Below are 16,386 nucleotides of genomic sequence, written 5' to 3'. Positions count from 1 at the left end.
CAGCTCTGACTTTCTGTGTTCTAAGGGCCCTCCCAGCTCTGACATCCTGTAGTCTATACTCTACAGATCCTTCCAGCTCTGGCATTCACACAGTCGGGCTCTCAAAGGCCATCTAGCCCAATTCAGACCTAATAAAATACAGGCAAAGGATAAATGTTCATTTTACAAAGGGGAAAAAAGGAATTGGAGAAACCTTCGTTATTTACAAATGGACGTGGGAAAACTGGTTGGTTTGTTAGAAGAGAGTTCTGTGGGGATGAGACAGTCATTCGTAAGTGGCAAGGATATGAAAAAACCCATTAGCAAAGCATTTTTTTTTAAAGGTAAATGGATTAGCAGCTTGCTGGGAAAAGAGTTAGATCTGCATCCTGCACCATAAAACCCAGTGAATTACAGCTTTATGATAGACGTAAACATAAGAAAGAACTAGCAAAAAAAAGATGGAGGGGGCAGGTAGGTGGCTCAGTGGATAGAGCTCTGGTCTTCAAGTCATAAGGACATGAGTTTAAATCCAGTCTCAGACACATGACACTTACTAGCTGTGTGACCCTGGGCAAGTCACTTAACCCCAAATGCTTCATCAAAAAAAAAAAAAAAGATGGAAGGAAATGGAACAATGTGCTTATCTTAATTGTAGAAGGGAGATAATTTTTTCCCTCTTAAATACAAGGAATCATGTGCCATGGATAGAGCACTGCCCTGGAGTCAGGAGGACCTGAGATCAAATCCAGCCTCAGACAACATAACACTTGCTAGCTGTACGACTCTGGGCAAGTCACTTAACTCCAATTGCCTCACCACCACCCCCCCCCCACTCCCACCAAAAAGAAAATAGAAGGAATCATTAGGGATGAGATAAATGCCTTGATTTAAAATGTTAATATTCTGTACAACAAAAAGAAATGTGATCAAAATGAAAAGAACATAGATTGGAAAAAGTTCGTGGCAAAAATTAATCTGAGAAAAAAATTCAACATTTAAAATGAGAACTGTTAAAAACATAGAAAGGTGGCTCCCAGGCCTTAATGGATGGTCACTTAATGGTCACTAATCAGGGCAGTGGTGGTGTTGGAGTGAAGGGGGTTTGGACATTGATCAGGGGATGATGAATTGGGCACCAACAGGTAATCGAGGAAAAGTGTGGGATAGATTGGCACCATGGGTATCATCTCTGTTGTGGGGACATTTGTCTTTACCCCAGGGTGACCCAGAACCTGCCCTCCCGATGCCACATCTTGAGCCCAGCTGAATGCTTCCAGACCTTTACTCATGCCATCTTCTACGTGGGTAAGGGCACTCGGGCTCGGCCATACTCCCACCTCTCCGAGGCCCTGCGCCATCAACGGAACAGGCAAAAGCAGGTGCTGGGACTGCAAGAGGGCAAGTGGAGGGGCCTGGAGTAGGACTAAATTGATGGATCTGCAACCGAGTCTCTCTCCCCATAGACTTGCCCCAAGGTGCAGCGCATCCTGGACATTTGGGCAAGTGGCCACGGTGTGGTCTCCCTGCACTGCTTCCAAAACGTCATTGCAGTAGAAGCCTATACAAGGGAGGCGTGCCTCGTGGATGCCCTTGGTGTGTGCCAGTCAGGGCAGCATATAGGATTGGCCCTGCCCCACAAGCCCCCTTCCCTGGGGAAGACCCCAGACTTTCCACTGGAGTGGGACAAGTTCCCTCTGTATGAATGAGGGTCTCTTTATCTCCCCAGGGATGCAGGTGCTCTCCAATCAGAAGAAAGGCCACTACTATGGTGCCGTAGCAAGATGGCCACCTCATCGGCGCAGACGGCTGGGTGTACACCTGTTGCACCGGGCTTTGGGCATCTTCCTGGCAGAGGGAGAGAGGCAGCTTCGGCCCCCGGACATCCAAGTGAGTACCTAAGTGGCAGCATCAAGCTCTGGATGTTGAAACTGAGCCATGAATGGCTCCATCTCTCAGAGATACAGGCCTGAGAGACCATCAGACATCCATGCCCTCAGACAAGAAGACTGGGCTCTGAGTGTCACCTGAGCAGCTCCAGCCTCTCCCAGATGTGCAGGCCTGAGGAACCCCAATTCACTCCAGACATTGACCAGCCACGAAAGACAGTATTGACAGCTTCCAAGGAAACGGCTCTGAGTTACATCTCCAACTACTGGGAGCCACCCATCCGAGGCTTTGCTAGGAGCTGAGCTTACAACAGGTGGTCAGCTCTGATGATTCAGCAGCCCTCATTTCTGTGCCTTATGCCCCCAACTGCAGCTCGGACCAGTCACAATGTCCCTTCAGCTGTCCTGTGTCTCTTTTTCTGTGGGAATGCCACTCCTGTACTTCAGTGGGGCCGAAAGGTCTCTTCCAGGGGGATGGGGGCCTGGCTACTGTCTTCCCTCCCAATTCCTGGCTCTGGGGATACAGGCCCCAGTACATCCAGATGTTAGTGCTGTTAGTGGCCAAAAGGTTTTCAACAAGGTCTTGTGACATTGATGATGGAGATATTAGTCACAGAATCCTAGCATACCAGTGGCGGGAGGGATCCTCTCCACCCACTTCATTTTATAGGTAAGAAAACTGAGCCCCAGGAAGGAGAAGGGACTCACCCAAGAAGATGAAGCTTATAAATCAAATAACAATGCCACGACTCAGAGTCCAGACTGCGAGCCCACTTGAGCACCTTTTTATCCCTATTTACAGAAGCTGGTACGATTTCTTCCATGAAGAACCTGAATCTCAGTGATTTGCCTAACGCCGCACAGCTAGTCCCAGTTCTGGAGCTTTGTTTTGCTTTGTTTTTTTTAGGCAGTTGGGGTTAAGTGACTTGCCCAGGGTCACACAGCAAGTGTTTGGTTGGAGGCCGGATTTGAACTCAGGTCCTTCTGACTTCAGGGTCGGTGCTCTATCCACTGCGCCACCTAGCTGCCCCTGTTCTGGAACTTCATCATTCCTTCCAAACCTGTCCCCTAGAGAATCAGCAGACCTACAAATGGCTATTCTGACTTGTGATAGAAGGCTTAGGGACCAGGGGAGAGGGAGTCATGTCATAAGCCAAGGTCCGTGTAGACAAAGCTCTGGGATCCAGATTGTTCCGACAGGATCCCACACAGAAGTGGATATTCCATCAAATCCTCGAAGCATCTACTTAAGCTAAACCTTCTACCAGGGGTCTTAACCTGAGGTCTGTGCACCTTTTTTTTTCTGGTGGGGGGAGAGGGGGAGGGGAATCAGGTTTAAGTGACTTGCCCCGGGTCACACAGCTACTAAGTGTCTGAGGGGGAATTTGAACTCAGGTCCTCCTGCCTCCAGGGCCAATGCTCTAGCCACTGTGCCACCTAGCTGCCCCAGGCTGTGAACTTCAAAAAAAAAAAATTTAATATTTTGATAATTATTTCAATCTAATTGGTTTCCTTTGTAATCCCATGTCTTATTTTCTGCATGTAAAGACCTGTTTCTGAGAAGGTGCCTTGCCAGAAGCAGGTTCCTGGGTTTGGGGGCTTAAGTTCCATGCCATGAGCCCAGCTCACAACACACAAGGCCCATGGATGATGCTGATTGTCACATTTATTGGGCTACAGCTCGTGGTCTGCACAATCCATATCTGTCTCTCCCACCCCCCACCCATTTCCATCCCTGCCTCCACAGGCTGCAGTCCCCTCTCTCAAGCTGAAAAGGGCTTTCCAGCTGGGAGGGGCCCCATCAGGTGGGAATAGGTGTCCCTGGTCAAATGGGGGTGGGGGAGGGGCAGAGGGGAGGGAGGGAGGAAGGCTCCTTCCCCAGGAGCAGCAGTGCTGATGACAGAGAGAAGTCTCACCTTCTAGAAATCAGTCCTCAGCAAAGAGAGATACACGAGACAGATGCCCATTGGGGAGACAAAGGAGGAGACCTTAATACTGAGCACTGGATTGGGGGGTGGGGGTGGGGTTTGCAACATGGAAGGAAGGTGAGTTTCTGTACAAGGTCCTTAAATATAGAGAGGGTAATTTCCAGCTCCCTAGAAATGTGGGGATGGTACAACTAGTCCTGCTGGGGGTAGCTGGGGGCCACAGCTGAGCAAGGGAAGGGTCCCTCCCCTTGCTGTTTTGGCCAGCCTGGGTGGGTGTCAAACCCTCCCAGAAAGCCAGACCTGGCCCATCTCCCTCCCAGGAGGGTAGGGATTTATCCCTGATTTTCCCCAGGCAGTCTGCCTCGGGGACCGCTCTCCCCAAATAGCGCCTACGGGTACGCAAAGGAGACAAGCAAGAAAGGGGGATGGGGTTGGGGGGAGGCTTCAGCCCCCTCCTTCAGTGGCCAGTCTGGCCCTGCTGGACAACTCCGAATGCCACTGGGCAGCCCTCCACGGGTGCCTCGATCCCTGGGTGGGGAGGGACCCCCTCATCGTGGCTTTCCTCTCCCCCTCCATTAGCCGGAGGGAGGGCAACCATGGCCCTCCCTGAGGCCTGAGGGAAGGCGCCTTCTCCTGCAGCTCCCAGCCTCTTGAAAAGCGCCCCATCGGTCTGTCTGTCCGTCCATCCATCCACTTTATTTCTTCTCGGTGGCACTGGCATCAGGATGGTCAGGTGGCCCCAGGACCTCTGGCTCCCACAGAAGGAATTCATGGAGCAGGGTGTTGACTGTCTCTGGACACTCTAGCATCACCATGTGGCTACCCTCATCAATGAGCTTCAGGAAAGCTAAGAGGAGGATCTGGAGGAGGCAAGGCCAGAAATCATTCCATCCAGCCCCTTGCCTCAGGGGAGGCCTCTCAAAGTGACCATTTCCTGAGGGGAGTCAGGTTCTCTCAAAAGCTAAGCACTACCCAGCCCCTCTGAGATGGCACGGAGGGGAAATTCTGCAACTTAACCTTCTCACTGAAGAAGTCCTTCCTTTGGACTCCCATAATGTCTGATTAGGGATCCTTTTCTCTTTTCTTATTCATCCCTGTGTCCATTTACCCAGTATCAGCTAAAGATCCAGGATTCTATTCCCTCCTCCCAAAGCTCCATCCCCTCCTCTCTGGGTTCCACTGCCTCCCAGGATTCTCACCATGAGATCCAGCCCCCAGCCCCAAGCCTGATATTTCCTGGGACCTTTGTAGCTTGCTCCATCGGTGACTGGGAGATAGAGCAGCGCCAGCCCCCCGTCTTTCCCCATACCTCTGCCATACGCTGGTCCTCTTCCACAGGCACGAATTTGTCATGCATGCCATGCACCAGCAAGACAGGTACAGTGAGCTCAGCATGGTAGACCTCATCACCTTCTGGCCAGTATTGTCCACTCATCATAGCCCGAAGCACAAAGGAGGAAACGTTGAAGGCATTGCCTTCCTTCAGCAGCTGTTTCTCCTTGGCCCCCTGGCGGGCAAAGCCAGCCCTGTGGGTGTAAAGGGTTAGGGGGTAGAAATCATTTTGGGGATCTGGGCCTGAACCACTTCTTGGCCATCATGCCAGCCCTGAAGCCAGGATACATCCCTTTCAGGGCCACCCCACGGGCATCATGCCATCCCTGAAGTCAAAGACACATTCCTCCCAAAGCCACCCCATGGGCATCATGCCAGCCCCAATATCAGAGTCAGAAGCCCCTTCCAAAGAGATTGTGGACCCCAGGTCTCACTTGAGGAAGCTCCAGGCCAGACAAGGCGAGAGGCATCGAAGAACACAGGTAGGCATATTGAAGATGGAGCAAAGGCTTGGCTCCAGGGCTGTGGGGCCACCACCATTGATCATGATCACTTTATGAACAAGTTCCGGGTACTCGTGGGCCAGGAATGTGCAAAAGGAAACCCTGTAGCAGCGGGGAGAGGTAGGCTGCTCAGCAAGACTGAGGAAGAGGCTGAATCCCTGTGACTCCAATAAAAAACCCTCCCCCCAAACCCCCCCCCCCCCCATTTGACCTAACCCCTCAGGTTAGAGTTAAATCAATCAACAAGCATTTAAGGGCCAGACACTTAATGTTAGTCAGTCAATAATCATTAATTAAGTACCTACGTGTGCTAAGTGCTGGGGATGAGAGAGGAATAAAAAATAGTCCCTGCCCCAAAGGAGCAGTGGAAATTGGGGGAGGGGGCACGGGCTGGGAGAAGCACCCCGTCTAACTCAGGGTTGGGCTTCAGAGCGGTTATAGGCTGAGGTCTGAGGACGACTGATTCCTTCTTGATCCCCTGCTCCAGGAACTCTCATCCTGCCCCTTCTCACTGCCCTCTCTGCCCTTCCTAGAAGAGACAGTTTGACCCCTTTCATTTTAAGTCAAGGAAGGCCCAGAGAGGCTACTTGTCCAAGGCTGCACAACAAATTAGTGACTGAAGAAGCACTAGAACTAAGGTATCCTCCATCCCTCTCTCCCATGACACTGCCCTCCCCGCCCACTGCCGCCCCTCCGCCTCACCCATATGAGTGCCCAATGAGCACATTTCGCCTCTTGGCATAGCGTTTAAAGATGGCTCGCATGTCTTCAGCCAGAGCATAGAAAGTATATGCAGCAGCCACCTGGGGGGCAGAGCTGGCCCCGTGTCCTGCCAGGTCTGGAGCCACCACCTCATAGCCCAGGCCAACAAAGAAGTCTAGTTGCTCCTTCCAAATGGCCAGGGAGCCACCCACGCCATGGATGAAGAAGAGGACCACATCGGCCTGGGCACCCTTGCAACTGGTGACCCGCTTCTCACAGTCGATATCGATGGTACGCTTGGGACGCCGTGTCCTCCGCCTACGCCCAGCAGGCCCTGAGCCCGGGCGGGCCCCTTCCCCCGACGGGCCATTTGCCAATGAGGAAGAAGGTTCGGGCATCTCCAGCTCCAGGGTGGAGGGGGGCTCACCAATACCATTGTACCCTTGCAGGAGGTCAGCTCGAAGCACATCGCCAAGGTTCTCCACCACCAGCTGCCCATTGCGGTAGACGGTGATGCGCCGCTTGCAGTGAACTAGCCCACCCTGCTCCCCTTCTGGCTGCAACGGCGCCGGTGGCTGGTCTCCCACAGGCGGGGGGCACACATGCTTCACCCGAAGGATTCTCCCTGGCTTTACCTCCACAAAAGTGTAGCCATCGCTGGACTCAACACTTTCCAGGGGACCCACAGCATTGGTTGTGGAGCCCAGAAGGCAGCACATGATGCCATCGGCCACACCGGTCAGCATGGTGTGTCCTGGTGGAAGAGAGGACTGGGGGTGAGGACCTGATTGTGTACCACACAAGATACAAACCATGGGGTCTTCTACTGAGACTCTTAGTCAGACCGAGAAGGGACTTCAAGTATAGTGTCAGAATGGCAAATAACATAGGCTATCAGCAATGGAAGGCCTGTTAGATATAGGACCTAGGGCTGGAAAAGATGTTAGAAGCCATGTGGTCCAATCGTCTTATTTTCAGGATGAGGAAACCTGAGTACTAGGGAGGGAAAGTGCCCTGTCTAAGGTGCTGCAGTAAGTCAGTGGCAAAGATAGGGCTAGAAGCTAGGTCTCCTGATTCCCAAGCTAGTACTCTTTCTAATTTGCCACTGGTCTTTGAGGTCCCTTCAGGTTCTGACATTCCTCATTCTACGTTCTAAGGGCCCTCCCAGCTCTGACATTCTATGTTCCATGTTCTAAGGGCCTTCTAAGAGTTCTGGCATTTTATGATTCTATGATTTTTAATTCTATTAGATCTTTAAGTTGCTTAGAACCTGATGAATATTCTAGCTTAACCCTGGGGAGAGCTGAGGCAATGAGGCTTACCTGATGGAGGTTTATAGCCTCTCACCCCAGTCCCACACCCCACAGCTTCTCCCTTTTCTCTCCAGCCTTTTGGAAAATGAGCAGGAAAGAGTTCAATCCTTTTCAAACACATACACACACACCACTACCTGCTGCCCACTAGCACCTTGTTATATCACCCTCCTTTGTTAGGGAAGCCCTTACCTAAATCTCAACTTGTGTTACTTTAAAAAATCTTGTTTTTACAGTGCCTATTTCTCTCTCTCTCTCTCTCTCTCCCCCTCCCTCTCTCTCTCTCCCTCTCTCTCCCCTCTCCCCTGCCTCCCACTATATCTCTTCCCTTCCCAGTTCCTACAGAACCATTCTTTACAACAAAAAATTGGTGGTGGGGTATGTTTCAAAGCCCAGAGTTTCTGAGTCCCTGGGGGGAGGAGGAGACAGATGGTCCCAGCCAGGTTAGAGGTGATGAGTATGGATGGTGCCTTAGCTAAGACTTGGTGTCTTAGTGGAGGCCTCAGAAGGAATTTCCAGGCCAGGGATCAAGGATTGAGTCCAAGCCTGTAGGAAGTACTGTTCATACCAGGCTCCAGGGGATGCTTTCTCAATCCTATGGGGGAGTGAGTGTAGGAGCTGGGCTGTGCGAGAAAAACAACTGAATAGCCTGATTTAAAAAGTCAAGAAATCTCTGGTTAGGGAGGAAATGCCAGAAGTCACTTTGCTCAATTTGAGTCCTTGCCTCAAAAACAGTATCCTGCCAGGAAAATGGTGGCAGACTCCATTCCATTCTTCAGTAGTCCTTACCCACAGTACAAACATCAGGAAAATTCTCACAACTGTCTAACCTCTCTGCTTGTCCTCACTTCAGTGGAGATGGGTGGGTGGGTAGTGGAACCCCAGCTCCACATTCAAGAATTGGATTGGGGGATGGTCAGAGCGTAAGGTAAGGTCTCCTGATCCCAGAGGTTGAAGGAAGAAAGCCTGGCCTCAAAGGCGTGGAGGGGCTAGCTGGGTCAGAGCTCCAGGGACCTTTGAGGGTGAAAAGAATGGAATCCTAGACTCACAGAATGTTAAAGACTGGAAGGGAGAGACCTCGGACATGGGGAAGAATGGGGGTAAGGACTGCTCTTTGATGGGGAAGATGATTTGGTTTGGGAACAGACAAGATATAGTAGAAGGGCCCATATCACAGAGGACTAAGAATAACACTAGACAACACAATGGAAAGGAGTATTTTTCATTCATTTGTTCATTCTTTCATTCCTTAGTTCAACAAATATTAAGTGAGTGCTGTATGCACAGCAGTCCTGGAACTGGAGTCAGAAATCCCCAGTTCACACTCTAGTTCCATTATTATTTGACCTGGAAGTCATTTAACCTGTCTGGGCCTCAGTTTCCTCTTCTGTAAAATGAAGGGGTTGGGCAAGATGATTTCCTCCTAGCTCTGAACTTAAATTTAAGATTCTATGATTCTAGGTGCTAGGGGAGATACAAAATGTAGGTAAGACAGATGCCCTGTACTTGTGGGACTCACAGGCTAGTATGTAGTTATAGTATACAATTATATTACAATATATTACACAAGTGTTTTGTTTTGTTTTGTTTGGTCCAGACCTGTGATTTCATTGGTGGAACAAACTCCCTCTACCCATACAGAACTGCTCCTTGGAAAGTTAAGAGTGTGACAGGGGATGGGGAAAGAGGTTTCAGCAGGATTAAATCACTTGCCCATGTGTTACACTGCCCAGTATATGTCAGAGGTGAGACCTGAATCCAGGTCAGCTCTTTAATCTACTACATTAAACTGCCTCCTGAGTATATTGGAGAGGGGAAAAACCCAGGGGTCTCTAAGATCCAAGAGAAAGGTCATGAGCAACCAGACAGATTGGGAAAGGCTTCCTGGAAGAGATAGCATTTGACTGAATTGGGTTATAAAGGATAGTAGAGGGTTCAATAAGGCAGAGACAGGGGGAGAAAGAGGCCATTCCAGCCTGGGCAACTGAAGGGAATTGAATGAGTAAATGCTCAAAGGCAGAACAGCATAGGAGAGCTTTGAGGGACAGAGCTATCCAATCTGGCTTCAGGATGGCTTGAGTGGGTAATCTAATACTGAAAAGCTCAAGGCTGTGCTAGATTTCAGAGGACTTTGATGTCAGCTGTATGACAGGAGGAGGTGTTAAAATAGAGGAAGGAGACAGGTGTGGGTGAGGGAGAGACAGGATATGGAAGGGAATATGTGGGGAGATGTGGATGTGTATATGCAGGGTAGGTACTTGGAGGAGGAAACACTTGATGCAGGCTCAAGAGGTAAAAGACGCTGTGATGTTAGGGTATTGGTGGGGGGAATAGGACACACTGTTTAGAAGACAGGGGACTGGAGGACAGGGAGCCTGGGGGGATGTGGAGAGAGAAGGACATAGGGTAGGTAGGGAACAAGGGGGGGGGGGCATAAGCAGAGGACAGAGGATGAAGACACAGTTAAAGGACAGAGGGAGAGGCAGGGAAGATAGGTGCTGGGGACAGGGGAATGTTAAGGAGGGGAAGCCCAGGTATGAGACAGGGAAGGCCTAGAGACCAGGATGGGGGAGGATAGTGGGAGGACCTGGGTCTTGCATCCCCAGAGGCCTCCTCTACCGTCTCTCTCCTCAGCCCCAGTTCCCCCCCTCCCATTGGTAACCACGGTAACAAGGCTGTGGCCCTGCCTGTCTGTTACATAACAGACATCCTTGGGCCTTGGGGAACATCGCCCAGTCCCAAGGGAAGGTCACCCTGCTTATAAAGTGGGGGTACAGCTTAGTTTCCCAATTCCAGGTCACTTTATCTCAACCCGACTTCCCTAAGGCCCAATTGAAGTGGAGGGGAACCTCTTCCAGAGCTGCTCCAGCCCCACTGGCAGAGCCTGGGCACAGTGGGGGGAGGGAACCCCAAAAGAGACAATCGGGAGCAACGACATTTCTGATTCTGTCCTTAATGCGGAGGGAGATGCAGCTGAGGCCGAGGCTGAGGCCGAGGCAGGGGCGGGAGGGGATCTGGGCTGCGTCCTCTCCCACCCGCCTGGGCCTTGGCCCCCATCCTGGACCTGCAGTGGCAGCACAAATGGGGGGTGGGGGCAGAGAGGAGCAGGTATGACGGGGTTAGTACGCAAATGGCAGGGGCGTCTGGGGGCTTCAAGTTACAAATTCCCTCCCTTCCCCAGCCCTGCGGCTCTGGGACAACCCCTCCCTCATTTCCCGGGACCCCATCCTTGATCCCCTGGACCCCCTATCTCTGCCTCCTAGTTCCCGGTGTGGTCGGGGAAGGTTTCGTCTTCACCCCTCCCTATCACTTCCCCATCCCCCATCCCTTTCTCTGACCCCAGGGGGCCTCCTCCTAGATTCTCTACCCACCGCCACCCCCACCCTCCCATCCGTGCCCCGAAGGAGTCCCTAATTCCTTCTGTCACTGCTTCCTTGACACCCCTTTACCCCCTACTGGAGCCCCCAAACCCTTAATCCCCTCACCCCGCCCCCCAGCTCCCAAACCCCTCTCATGAGCGCCTCCCCATCCCAAACCCCCAAACCGCTGCTCCCCATCTCTAGTTGTTAGGTCCTTTGGGCTCACCTCATCGGTGGCCCCCGCGGGCCGGAGCTGCAGGCTGCGGGGGACCCAGGAGTCCAGGCACCGACAGCGACATGCAGTCGCTAGCCTCTACATGGTGGCAGGCGCCCGACGGGGCACAGGATATAGGGCTCTTGCCTGGCTTCTCCCTGTCCCGCTGCCCGGCTGGGGTCGCGGGGGTTCTGGGGGCTCGGGGCTCGCAGCGCTCAACGCGCTCGCATCCCGTAGCCATAGAGAGCGCCTAGGCCCTTTAAATCCCTCCCGGGTGGGAGGAGTGGGGGGGGGGAGAAAGAACACAGTTTGGGGATGGGCAGGCTCCCGAGCCAATCCGCAGCTCCGGCAGCCCTGGCCTAGATAAGAGCCAATCAGAAGCGTCATGGGGGCAGGGAGGCGGGCACAGGGCAATTTCCCCCCATTTCTCCCCTCATCCCCGTCCCTCCCATCCAAGGTGCTCTGATCTGGGCTAGGGCTTCGGAGGGGAGGGGGTCGCCAGGAGGTCACCAAATCTCACAGCTGGAAGAGACCGTACTCATCCATTTGTCTATACCTTGATAGGAATTCCCTTCTACTATATCCCTGACAAGTGATCATCTGGCCTCCACTTGAATAACTCCCTGGATGGGGAGCATACTATCTACTAACGTAGACCCATTCTCTTTTGGGTAGCTCTGATTGTTACATCAAGCTTAAATCTGCCTCCTCGCCACTTGAACCCACTACCCCAGCTATCCCTTGACAAGCAGACACGTCTAACCTTTCTTCCACTAGAAAGCCTTTCAAATACTTAAAGTCATCTATCATGATCCCTCTCTCCATCATCCTGTCCTCTAAACTCCTCCAGGAACCTTCCTCGAGGTCTCTAGCAGGGAGTAATCGACCCTTTTCTTCTTGTAGAAGATCGATGAATTTAGAGTCGCAGTATCCGAGTTGAAATACTGGCTCTGCCAAATGACCTTGGGGAAGTCAACCCTTCTGAGCATCCTTTTCCTCATCTATAAAAGCTGGGTTGGATTAAATGATCTCTCCTCTGAGGAGTCGCACAGCACCACATCTGTTTCAATTCAGCTCAGCAAACCTTTACTAATTAAAGTCAACACATTGATCTTGTGCTAGGCACAGGGAATAGATACAAAGGCAAAAATGAAACAATATCAGTCCTCAAGGAAATTACCTTGTTCTGGTGGGATACAGTCAGAAATGTACTGGTAAATGCTTTTAACAAACTACTCTCCTAGGGGAAAAAAAATGACCTGACATTTTAAAGTTCAATCTATATTATTAATATTTTCTCCATCACTTTCTTAAGCATAGACAATCAAAAAATAATAAACCAGCACCTGATTTTATAGCGTTTGCCTATTTCCAAGATGTAAATGCTCACCCTGAAAACTGAACAATTGGCTCTCCAGCTTGTTCAACTAGCTTCAGCGCGCCCCTGGAATACAGCCATATTTCGCACAAGTACACAAGTAACTTAATAAAGTTTTTTTTTTTTTTTTACATTGCTATCACTTCCTTTCCAATGATTCTCCATTCCTCCAACTCCCCTGTAATGAACAAATCAACACATTGGCAACTCATGACTCATTTGAAACCTGTCTGGTAACTTTCAGTTTAGAGGGAGGCCTGTTTCATCATCAGTCCTCTGGAGTCATGATTGGTCACTGTGTTGATCAAAGTTCTGAAGCATTTTGGTGGTAGTGGTATGGTTTGGTTTTTTTTTAATACTTTTTTTGCTTGCTTTTGTTTTCATATAATCCACACTTGCTAGCTATAATGCTAATTGATTTCATTTCCCACTATGCCCTTCCCCCTTCCCTTTCCAGAGAGCCACCCCATATTACAAAGAATAAAAAGCAGAAAACAGGTCAGCAAAACTAACCAACACATCAAAAATGTGATATTCTGACTTTCTGGAAAGTCCAGCTTTTGGCTATCCTGTTTCTGGGAGTTTTCATTTGGGGAATTTCTTTCATAAGATGATCAGTGGATTCTTTTATTTCCACCTTGCCCTTTGATTCTAAGAGATCTGGCCAGCTTTGTGTAAGATTTTTAAAATTTTGATGTCCAGGCTTTTATTTAGGTCATGGCTTTTAGGTAGTCCAATGATTCTTAAATCATCTTTCCTCAACATTTTCCAGGGCAGTTGTTTTTACTGTAAGGTACTGTACCAATATTGTCTTTTTCTTCTTCTTTTTTAGTCTTTTCACTTTCTTTCTTCTTGTCTCACAGAGTTATTATCTTCTATTTGTTCCATTCTAATTTTCAGGGAATTTGATGCTTGGGCAAGGTTTTATACCTCTTGCTCCCAGCCCTTTCCAAGTCTTTCTCCCATAACTCTCATTTCTTTTCCAAATTTTTTCTTCTAGACTTTCATTTCACTTATAAAAACATTTTTAACTTTTACTTTTTTTTTTCAACTTTAGCTTTATCTCTTTCAGGAATTCTAGTTAAACTTGTTTTCTTTGAGGCTTTGCTTTTCTCTTCTTTCAGGTTTATGTTTTGAGCATACTTGTCACCATAATAGCTTTTTATGGTGGGATTCTATTTTTGTTTGTCCATTCTTCTAGCCCACTTTTTGATTTCAAACTTTATGTTAGGGCCAGTCTAGGCTGATGTGTATTCTAGATTCATGCTGCTGCTTTCTTGGGAGTGTTGAGCTATTCCAAGATCAGGGACAGCTTAGGCTGGGACCTATAAACTTTCCGTGCACCCCAAATAGTTTGATGCAGGGCAATCACTATACTCCAAGTAGGAAATTTGCAAGTTCTTGACCTAGGTTTGGGTCTAAACTTCATAATTGTGAACTTGCCCCTAGCTGGAGTTTCCATAAACTGCTACTGGACTCAGCTGCTATCAGACAACCGGAAAGCTTTACTGGTTCGGAGGGACAGATCTGCAAGTTCTACTTTAATCTGGGATTTCTTCCCTGGTTATTCCACTACAGGCTTCAGACTGAGCCAGAGCTTAAAACTGAGACCCTGCTCCACTCCCGTGGTCAGAATCACACAGCTGCTCCTTGCTTCCCATCAGACTGTGAGCTCCTTGAGAGCAGGGACTATTTGTTTTCTTTGGATCCTCAGTGTTTATAGCATAGTGCCTGGCACGTAGTAGCTGCTTAATAGAGTTGACTGAATGACTACTCCTGAACTTGATTCTTACTTGGTACATAGCTTAGGTGCCTGGACCCTAACCTCATCCTGGAATATCTCGCCAAAGCACAAATCCCCTCCTTCTATCTGTGACCCAGAATTAGGTACGGAACTACAGACCTACTCAGCTGGTATCTATTCCTGTACCCTGTACAAGGTCAGGCCCCTTTGTGCTGTTTTGGGACCACCTCTTGCCCTGGTGCATAACCTTTCCTTGCATTGGAATGTTCTGTAAGCCCATTTCTGTCTAGATTTAATCTTCAGTGGCCTTTCTTGAAGACCTTTCTGCCTGTCTTCCAATGCTGTCCTAGGTGGGAAAAATGACTCACTGTGATTCTTTCTTGGATTTCTGGATCAGAACTCTGACTTGTGAATTTTCTGGTTCTATTTGGAGGTGGTAGGGGGTAGGGCAGAACTCAGTTGTACTTCTTACTACTACTCCACCTTCTTGGCAGTGTCTAATATAGTTTCTCATTGGATTTCTTGATCATTATTCAGTCTGGGGCAAACTTTAGGATTTTCATTGGAAGAAGCATGTCATTGCTGGATGGGTATTTCCTGTTCAGGCAGCCATCTTAGCTGGAAGTTCAGCATTCAGTTTCAATTAGGGTTTTTTTAATTTGTTTTTTCCTCTTACATTGTCTTATCATAGTGTTGGTTTCCACAAAGTGACTTTAAGAGGTAGAGAATACTAATAAACTAATAAATGGGGTAAGGAAAGGCCCCATGTAGGAGGTGACATGTGAGCTGTGCTATGAAGGTAGCTAGGGATTCTTTTAGGCAGAAGAGAGTAGGGAGGGCATTATAGTTGTGAGGGACCACTCACATAAAGGTGCTGAGGAAGGCAGAATGCTTTGTATGGGAAACAACCAACAGGTCTGTTGGACTGAAATGGAGAGTATATGGATGGGAGTTAGATGAAACAAGTCAAGAAGAGTACGTGGAAGCCAGATTGTGGAGGGCTTTAAATGCTAGGTAGAAGAATTTCTTTCTTCTGAATTTTAGCCCCTCATTACCATTTGACTGTTAAACATTTACAAAACATCTCAAAATCAGTATGTATAAAACTGAACTCAATACATTTCCCCCTATACCCATGCCTAAGAGGCAGCTAGGTGGCTCAGTGGATAGAACATTGAGCCTGGAGTCAGGAAGATGTGAGTTCAAATCCAGCCTCAGACACTTACTAGCTGTATGACCCTGGGCAAGTCACTTAACTCTGTTTGCCTCCTTATCTGTAAAAATGAACTGGGAAAGGAAATGGCAAACCATTCCAGTATCTTTGCCAAGACAACCCCAAATGGGGTCACAAAGAGTTTGACACAACTGAACAACAACAGAGGAATTTTTTAGTTTACCCTTAAGGAAATAGAGTCATTGAAAATGACATGGTCAGATTTGTGTTTTAAGAATGTCAATTCAGCAGCAGTGTGGAGGATGGGCTGGAGAGGAAAGAGGCTAGAAGCAGGAAGAACAACCAGGAGGCTAATACCAAAGTACAGATGAGAGGTGATGAAGCCTCCTGAGTGAAGACAAGTGTCTGATTTGAGAGATGTTGTGAAGGTAGAATTGACAAGATGTGACAATTGTTTGGGTATGGGAGGGGGGAGAGGAGGAAGAGTAAAGGATGAATCCAAGTTTATAAACCTGGGTGAGTAGAAGGATGGTGATGCCTTCAGTAGGAATGGGGAAGTTTGGAGGAATAATTAACAATAGCATACTCATATGGCACTTTAAGGTTTGTGAAGTATTTTGCGATTGTCTCATTTTGTTTTCACAACAGTCCTTGCAGGTAGATGCTATTATTATCCCTGTTTTACAGATGAGTAAACTGAGGCTGAGACAGATTCAGTGACTTGCCCAGGGTCACACAGCTAGTAAGTATCTGAGGCTGGATTTGAACTCAGGTGTTCCTGACTCCAGGTCCTGGAGTTCTACCCACTCTATCACCTAGCTGCCCCTTAGGCATGGGTATAGAGGAAATGTAATGAGTTGGTTTTATGCAT

The 16,386-nt window shown here is 49.0% G+C and overlaps 2 protein-coding genes across 2 annotated transcripts in view; one reads left to right on the top strand and one right to left on the bottom strand.

Moving 5' to 3' along the window:
• Positions 1-2,826, top strand: part of ANKLE1 (ankyrin repeat and LEM domain containing 1) — an 8,600-nt gene extending 5,774 nt beyond the window's left edge. The window contains exons 8-10 of the mRNA XM_027845394.1: positions 1,202-1,361; positions 1,446-1,575; positions 1,709-2,826. Of these exons, the coding sequence (XP_027701195.1) occupies positions 1,202-1,361; positions 1,446-1,575; positions 1,709-1,881 (463 nt within the window). The 3' untranslated portion in view covers positions 1,882-2,826. The remainder of the gene's footprint in view (positions 1-1,201; positions 1,362-1,445; positions 1,576-1,708) is intronic.
• Positions 2,827-3,516: 690 nt separating this feature from the next.
• On the bottom strand, positions 3,517-11,439 carry ABHD8 (abhydrolase domain containing 8). Its single transcript, XM_027845386.1, has 5 exons — positions 11,232-11,439; positions 6,334-7,087; positions 5,563-5,733; positions 5,106-5,322; positions 3,517-4,656 (listed from the first exon to the last, which is right to left on the bottom strand). Exons 2-5 carry the CDS (start codon positions 7,077-7,079, stop codon positions 4,492-4,494), a joined length of 1,299 nt encoding a protein of 432 aa, XP_027701187.1. The 5' UTR covers positions 7,080-7,087; positions 11,232-11,439; the 3' UTR covers positions 3,517-4,491.
• Positions 11,440-16,386: the final 4,947 nt, after the last annotated feature.

Source organism: Vombatus ursinus, unplaced genomic scaffold (assembly GCF_900497805.2).
Source record: "Vombatus ursinus unplaced genomic scaffold, bare-nosed wombat genome assembly UNPS02014961.1, whole genome shotgun sequence".
NCBI classification, from domain to species: domain Eukaryota; kingdom Metazoa; phylum Chordata; class Mammalia; order Diprotodontia; family Vombatidae; genus Vombatus; species Vombatus ursinus.
Note: the sequence above shows the minus strand (reverse complement) of the source record. Positions and strands in the feature narration are given on the sequence as shown.